General features: G+C 50.3%; 1 protein-coding gene across 1 annotated transcript; it reads right to left on the bottom strand.

Moving 5' to 3' along the window:
• Nucleotides 1–1,010: 1,010 nt before the first annotated feature.
• SLC35E1 (solute carrier family 35 member E1) lies at nt 1,011–7,117 on the bottom strand. Its single transcript, XM_059869715.1, has 6 exons — nt 6,703–7,117; nt 5,884–5,954; nt 5,454–5,591; nt 4,713–4,838; nt 4,009–4,254; nt 1,011–2,847 (listed from the first exon to the last, which is right to left on the bottom strand). Exons 1-6 carry the CDS (start codon nt 7,100–7,102, stop codon nt 2,617–2,619), a joined length of 1,212 nt encoding a protein of 403 aa, XP_059725698.1. The 5' UTR covers nt 7,103–7,117; the 3' UTR covers nt 1,011–2,616.
• Nucleotides 7,118–8,166: the final 1,049 nt, after the last annotated feature.

Genomic DNA, 8,166 nt, shown 5'->3' with positions numbered 1-8,166 from the left:
CAGATTCACTCCCTGGGCCCTAAAAAGATCCATTTTCCTCCTGGGATATCCTCATTTTGGGCCAGACTGGAATTTGGGACAGTTCTGAACAGGAAACCCTCAGCTGCTGCCAAGACTAGAGAAAAAGCTGAGCTTAAAAGCTGCCCTGGGAAGTGTGCAGGGCAGGTTTACTGTGAAAACACTTGCCAGCAAAGGTTTGGTTATGTTCTTTAAAAGGAAACAAATCTGAATTTATTTCATAAACCTCTGATCTGGTTTTTATTCACCCCCTGTAGCAGCTGAGGTTGTAGGAACATGGCACAGCAGAGGATGGACAGATGAACTCAGAGGATCCCTGAACATCTCTGGGGCCTCACTGCCAATTTTTTCTGGTATTTTACCCCCTGTGATGTAGAGAAGAATCATCTCCATTTCCCAAAAGGGAAACTGAGGCACAAAGACACAATTCAGCATTTGCAGGAATTCACCACTCACAGCCTTTGAGAGCAGCTGGAGAATTTCAGCCCCTCCTGAAATCTCAGCCTGAATCTCCCATCCTCAGATCAGTCTCTGCAGAGTCAGCACCTAATCCAAGTCCAGAGTCCAGAAAAATCCAATCCAGAGTCCACCAAATCCTTGTTACTTGCAGGTAAAAGCACTGAAATGTTGGGAAATGAGCCCTAGAAATACACATTTGGTATTTTCCCCATATTAAAAAGAAGTCATTATACACACATTAACACTGGAACAGGCAAAAGAAATTTCATGTGAAGGCAAGATTTCCTCATGACCTTGTTCACCCTGGTTAGGGACAGATTTATTTAGATTTTCTACCAAAATCCCAAGTTCTCAGCTGGCATGGACACACTGAACTCCAGTCAAGGCAAGTTCTGCTCACACCCAGCAGCAGCAGCAGCATTTTTAACCCATCTCTCACGTTTCACAAGGACCATTTCCTCTTTTGGACTCTCTGGTGGAAGGCTGTTCATGTAACTACCACCCCAGCAGCCAAAAGAATAAGATCAGCTTGATTTTGCACTTAAAAATAAATTCTTTATTATCCAGAAAGGAGCCAAATCATCATCTCACATCATGGAAATGGTCATTTTAAAGCAATAAATAAGAGGAGTGTTCTGTGACACACCCTGGATTTTGTCACTGGTGTCTGGTACCTCTCTGGTTAAAAGCATAAAACTTATGCTATCAAAGTCTCACTGTACAACAGTCTGGGAAGGAAAGAAGGCCCCTAAAATCTTTTACTAAAGCAATGACAGAAAATTCTGATTCAGTGAAACCCAAGTCCCAGGTTGGGTTTCACTTCATTCCAAGGAGTTTCACTCGGAGGAAGGAAAGCCAAGGTTCATCCCTTCCATGACAAATGCAGTACCTGACACACACAATCACCTTGTCTAGAATTTATTCTCAATCAGTTCTTAGCCATAAATTATCTACTTACTGCTGATTCAAACAGTTTTTCTTTCATTTCCTATTCGAGCCAGGGGAGTTGCAGGAACAGCACAGGATACAAAATTTAACTTCTTTCAGCAGGAAGTGGAAGTCAGCCTAAATCCACACAGCTACTCCAACAGCAGGGATTAAGAAATTTAAAAAACCCAAACAATTAGGGGCTAAAAAGATTTAGGAGACAATTAATAATGATGCTTGTTCAAATCAATGCATTCAAAAGATATAACTCATATAAGAGACTCTAACTTATGCATAAAACTGAGAACAAAACACTTTGCACCTTTCAATTTCTAAAGCAACAGAAGGGTTTTGAAAGAACAGGTGTGAAGCAAGTAAAAAAATAAAATCATATTATTCCAAACACTTTTATTTGTGAAGGAGTTTCCTGCATGGCCAGGGGACAGCAATGTCTGCAGTTACAGGACTACATGATTGAGAAAACAATGATGGTTTTGGGCTGGGCTTGGCTGTTCTCTGCCATGAGCAGTGATTTGGAGAACTGGGTTTTTTCCTGAAGCAGCTCTGGGAGAGATCAATCCTTCCCCTGCCTGCTCCTGCAGAAACACTTCTGGTTTCTCATGCAGGGCTGAAGGCAGAGGCACAAGAGTTGTGAAGATCCACAAGGAGTTGCACAGATACTGGAGATGAACTCGACTTTACCTGCCTGCAGCTGATGCACCCCAGACAAATCCTGATCAGCACCAGTACCCCTTGCTTTCACTTCTTCCTGAAAGCTTCATTTAAAGGATCATTGAACCATTATTAGAGAACAAGTCAGAGGTGACATTACCAGCATGGAAAGGAGATACTGGCCAGAATTCAGCTGCCAAGAGAACAAGGAGCTGGCAGACTCTGAAAGGAGCAGTGACAGATGTTCCACTCAGCAGTGCCACGTGCAGAGTGTCACTCCCTGTGGGTTTGGTTCCAGTGTCAGGGCTGGCTGTTCCAGGTTTAAAGCTGTTCCAGGTTTAAAGCTGCTCCAGGTGTGGCTGTTCCAGGTTTAAAGCTCTGCCCAGCAGCAGCTGCAGCTCCTGCACCACTCCCCTGCCCCTCTCCTGCTGCCAGCCCTGCACACTTCAATGGCTCCGTGACATTCATGGATGTACTGGAAGTGTTCTGATAATGCTGGGGACACTCTGCTACCACAGTCTGTGCCTGTGGGCCAGGATCCTAAATATCAAACCTGTTCAGGTTGTAGGCTGTGGGATAGTTCTGCCTGCTGTACTGGAAGTGCTCTGTGAGGACGTTGCTGCGCAGGAAGTCCCCGTGCTGGCCAAAGGCTGCGAGTCCATTCTGGGACTTCTCAGCAGGATTTCGGTGCCTTTCCAAGTTCACCAGGTCTCCAGTGGTCACTGGGAGAAGCTGCTGCTTCTTGGCCTCTTGGTTTGCATCGTATTTTGTCTGGGAAAGGAAGGGAGTTTGTCACAGAACCATTTAGGCTGGCCAGGGGTCTGTGTACAAACCACAGCCAGGATGGGGATGCTGGGGAACACTTCCCAAGCTCAAATTTTATTTTCCAGCATCACTCTCATTGCATGGCTATGACAATGGGAAGATGCCAGCAGCTCACATACTCAGAAAGAACTCAATGTTACAACTCACTTAAAAGTTTTTTGACCAATCCCACAAAGCAAAAGCACACTGACAGTAGTTCTATCAACCACCACAAGCACACCTACCTTGGGTTAAACAATGCCTGCTTATTTCAAATGCAATACCTGCTTATGAGCCTTAAAGCACAAGGCACACAGCTCCATTATTCAGCTTAGAACCTCCTAATATCTCCCTAGATAAACTCTTCTGCAGCTCAGGAGTTATTCTAGCCTGGCATTAATATACAGACCACTGTTCTATTTGTCTTTACTTTCTACTTCTCATATCACTTCTTTGCTGACAAATCTCATGGCTACTGCTGAGCTCTAACTGCAGTTCTGCTGTCTCTAAAACCTCCCTTCTGCAGCTTTCCCAAAACCCTCTAATTTTAAAGATTCCCACAGGAAAATCTGAGATCATCAAGTCCAAGCTCTGCCCCATCCCCACTCTGTGGCACTGAGTGCCACATCCAGCCCTTCCTTGGACACCTCCAGGGATGGGCACTCCAAACCTCCCTGGGCAGCCCCTGCCACAGCCTCACAACCCTTCAGTGAAGGTGGATTTTCTTAGATACCACCTAAGATACCACCTAGACATATTCCCATCCCCAGGAAAAAGCAGCCAGTTCTACACTCACATCACTTTTTTTGTCAAGAGTCTTAAAACATCAGTGGCTTCTAATAAAAACCTCACTCCTCTCACGTGCCAAACAAACTTTTGCTCAAGAGATTCTGAGTTACTTCCCTTTTCAAGAAGAGCTTAAGAGCAAAATTGAATTCTGTGAGAAGCCCAGCCCTGCTGTCCAAGTCCTTCACCTGGGCCATGCTCATCCCTCCTCTGCAAGGAGCCTTGTGCCCTCTGTGCTGTCTGCTTTTGCTCAGGGAGCTCTTAACTTGTACAAACAACGACTCAAAGCTGCTGGACTGCTCCAGCTGTGTGTCCTGGTGAATCAAGCAAGGCCTGCCTCACCTTGTTGTAGAGGAAGACCCCCAGGATGGCTGTCATCATGCCCAGGACGTTGGTGCTGGTGACGGGGTTGCGCAGCATGATCAGGGACACGGTGATCACCATGATCCTCTTGGTGGCATTGGCCACTGAGTAACTCAGGGGGCTGATCAGGTTAAGGATGCTGAAGGCAATCACATTCTGGGCAAAATTACAGAATCCACTGATGATAAGCAGCATCAAGGTCCAGGACCAATGAGACATGGAGCTCTGTGGAAAAGCAAACAGCAGGAGAAAAAAAAATTATCTGGGGTTTCAGGTAACAACACAAACACAGCCTGAGGCACTTCTTACCTGCCACTGGAGGGAGGAATGTCTGCACTGAGCTCTAAAGAGGCCCCCAAGCTCTTTGCTTTATGCAACTCCCAGCTCAGAGACATTCCCCAGCACTCTGGGAGTGTTTGTTCCTGCCTCCAGCTCCCAGCTCCTGAAATTTATGCTGTCCATGAACTGCCTCTCCTAACCCTGACAGGAATTCTCACAATAACACTTTGTTAACTCCTGTGAAACAATTTGCAGGTGTTTCACAACACTTCCTTCTACACTGACAAGAACCACACTGAAACACTTCAGGGCACTTTTCTGGTTGGGTGCTGGAGTTTGTTTGGTTTTGGTTTTTTTCTCTTTTCTTTCACAATAGCAAACAGTTCTCCAAATTCAGCACTTACCAAGTCATTCTCTACCAAGAAGGAAGAAAGATCCACCAGGACCCAGGTAGGGATCATGAAGAACACAGCGTGGCAGCCGAGGATGTTCAGCAGCCGAAGGTGATGAATTCGGGAATCCCTCAACACCTGGCAAGAGCCATGATTGAACAGCAGTCAGGGAACAAACTGCTTCAGGGGACAGGGAAATTAGGAAAATAAGTAAATATCCTTATAGTATTAATTTCCTATCAGGGTGACCAAAGAAAAATTGATGTCTCTTTGAAAAACAATGGTTTTTTGAGTGGTGGCTCTTAGTATCAACAAGATATTTAAATTAAAATTGATATTAATAGCTCTACAAAACAGAAACCATTTTGTAACTAAACAGAGCCAAACCACACACTTTAATTTTGTTACTGTGGTTTCAAGGAGTGCCCAGGGTTGACAGTGACTTGTTCAGCACAGAGGAATGATTTGATATAACAAGATGCATTAAATGAAATGTTATATTTAAGCACTATTGAATTGCCACCAGCAAAAAAAAAAAAAAAAAATCCATGTTGAAGAGTAAAGAAAGGGCTCAGGATAAACTCAGTGTAACAGCTTCAACAGGTAGGAAGAGCTGCAGAGAAAACATAAAATAACAACCATCCCTCTGGGCTCGTCTGACTGCAAAGCCAACTAAAAAAAATACATTTATGTAATTGAAATGACACCCTGTCCTGCTGAAGGGTGACAGCAGAGCTGTGAACAGAGCTGTACCTTCTTTGAGAAGATGTTCTGAAGTGAAAAGCACAGGGTAGCAGCAAGTGCACTGATGAGTCCCCACATGTCAAAGGACAGCTCTGTGACCGTGGCCAGCAGGACACCAGTGATGATGGGGATCAGAGACAGGTACACCTGCAGCAGGGACAGAGGGCTAAATGGCATCTGCTAAGGATTTTCAATGAGTTTATACATCCTGCTGATTTAGGGATCAACCATTTTCCTACTGCAGTTCAAGGAAATTTAAGTGACTGCATCAGACAGCATCACCCTGGTCATTGTTCAGATGTGTTTTACACTCACAATAAAAGGAACAGGGATTTTAAAAATCTGCACAATCTAGTTCCAGTCACAAGATCCAGCCAAAGGCAGCAGAGCATCCCCCAAGCACCACCAAGAGAAGAAACCTCAGCAAACCTGTCCGCACCTTCGTCGTCTGCTTCTCCTTCATGATGATCCGTGACAGCAGAACCACCCAGATGGGCATGGTGGCTTTCACTGGGGACAGCAAGAAAACACCACTGGGGACTGGGACAGCTCCAGCAGCCACCACGAGCAGGGGGATGGAGCCAGCCCAGGATGGAGCCTCCCTCCCTGTCCCTGTCCTGGACACTTGGACCAGGACCTTGGTGCTCTGGGCACCCACAGGGCACACACCGGGGCACTGCCCCTGGATCTGCTGCCAGCACCCACTGGGGACAGGGGCACAGCTCTGGGAACCTACAGAGCACACTGTGAGCACTGGGACACTGCACTGGGCACCCACAGCACACTCTGGGTACTGGGACACTGCACTGGGCACCTGTATGAGCACAGGGTGGGTACTGGGACACTGCACTGGGCACCCACAGCACACTCTGGGTACTGGGACACTGCACTGGGCACCTGTATGAGCACAGGGTGGGTACTGGGACACTACACTGGATACTCACAGTGGGTACTGGGACACTGCACTGGGCACCTGTATGAGCACAGGGTGGGTACTGGGACACTGCACTGGATACTCACAGTGGGTACTGGGACACTGCACTGGGCACCTGTATGAGCACTGGGTGGGTACTGGGACACTGCCCTGGACACCCACACTGGGTACCGGGACACTGCCCCAGGTGCCCACAGGAGCACACGCCGGGTTTCAGGTCACCCCCCTGAGCACGAATCCTCGGTGGCCCCAGGACACCCCCGCGGGCACCTCTCCACGAGCACAGGCGGCGCTGGGACATCCGCGGGCACCCGCAGCCCTCACCTGTGTGCGCGTAGGACACGGGCACCCTCCAGAGCGAGACGTGCGCGGACACGGAGGCGAAGTACTTGCCGAAGGCCAGCGGGAGGATGTAGCGGGGGTAGGCGCGGGGCGGCAGCTGCGCGGGGCCGGCGGGCGGGACGCGCCAGGCGCGGAGCAGCGGCGGCAGGAGCCCGCAGAGCCCCAGGATGTGGAACAGCGAGACGGTGACGGGCCGCGGGAAGCCGCCCAGCAGCAGCTTGTTGACCACGTTGCCGCCGGCGCTCAGCCCGTACCAGGCGAGGCACAGCGCCGACACCCGCGCCCCCTCCCGCAGCGCCGGCCCGCGCCCGCCCCGCGCCGCCCCCGCCCCGGGCCCGGGCCCGGCCCCGGCGCCGCCCGGAGCCGCCAGCGGCGCCGCCATCGCTCCGCAGCCGCCGCCGAACGTCAGCGCGGCCCCGGCGCGTCGCTTCCTGGGGCGGGGCGGGCGCGGGGCCCCGGCGGGCTCCGAGCGTCACTTCCTCCGCTCCTCCGGCACCGCTTCCTCCGCTCCTCCGGCGCTTCGCTTCCTCCGCTCCTCCGGCACCGCTTCCTCCGCCCCCCGGCCCCGCGCCCTCGGGGCCGGTCCCGCACGGCGCGGTGGAGCCCCGGGGGTTGCCGTGAGCCGGGCCCGGCCCCGCACGACCCCCGCGCCCTCGGGGCCGCCTCCGGGGCGATGGAGCCCCAGGGTTGCCGTGAGCAGGGACGGTGCTCGGGGGAGCGGAGCGCGGGGCAGCGCCAGGGCAGGGACGGGGCGAAGGTCACGGGCTCGCAGGCACCGAGACGAGCGCTCCCGACCTTTAAAACTAAGGCGAGGAAGGCGTAGCGCCGGCCGGGGTAAAGGATGGGTGAGTACCTGGCAGGCAGGAGGGGGTGTTGGAGAGCCAGGTTCATCCATGCACCCTGTCAAGAGACACTGCTGCAGAATTAATTTGCCCATAAAAACTCGCACTTTAGGTGATGGCGACTCCCCAGAGATTTGCTGATGAGCCATTTCGTGTCATCCGGTGACAAGGAAGAAATGGCAGGTTTTTAACTTCAGGTTTTAGGATTAGAAGGAGAAATTTTGCGAGAGAGGTAGGAGAAAGCAGTAGCAGAGAAACTGAGTCATGCACAAATGAGAGTACACAGCAGGTACGCACATGGTAAACTTCATTTGAACTTGTTTACAAAATTGACAAAAAAAATATCACCTTGTAAACTTATTCACATTTGTTGGAGCTCACAGAACTGGTTATACTGGCATGCTGAAATAAAGATTGTCAAGCCTCATCTCACCCTGGAGGACACACAAGTGAGTTGACCCCTTACAGCAGCAACAAACTCAGCAAGGAACAAGATTTAAAGCTTGCATTGGGAGGGAATTTCTCCAGCAGTTTTTGTATCACCAGGGATTCCTGATGCTTCCTCAAACAAAGGAGCACCAGCACAGGCAGTTTGGGTGGAATC

Source organism: Haemorhous mexicanus, chromosome 29 (assembly GCF_027477595.1).
Source record: "Haemorhous mexicanus isolate bHaeMex1 chromosome 29, bHaeMex1.pri, whole genome shotgun sequence".
NCBI lineage: Eukaryota > Metazoa > Chordata > Aves > Passeriformes > Fringillidae > Haemorhous > Haemorhous mexicanus.
This window is presented reverse-complemented; position numbering and strand designations above follow the sequence as displayed.

Coding starts and splice junctions, on each gene's coding strand:
- SLC35E1 (XM_059869715.1), bottom strand. CDS start 7,102: ATGGCGGCGCCGCTGGCGGCTCCGGGCGGCGCCGGGGCCGGGCCCGGG. Junction 5,592..5,883: donor AGGAGAAGCAGACGACGAAG/GTGCGGACAGGT, acceptor TCCCTGCTGCAG/GTGTACCTGTCTCTGATCCC. Junction 4,839..5,453: donor AGAACATCTTCTCAAAGAAG/GTACAGCTCTGT, acceptor GGCTCTTGCCAG/GTGTTGAGGGATTCCCGAAT.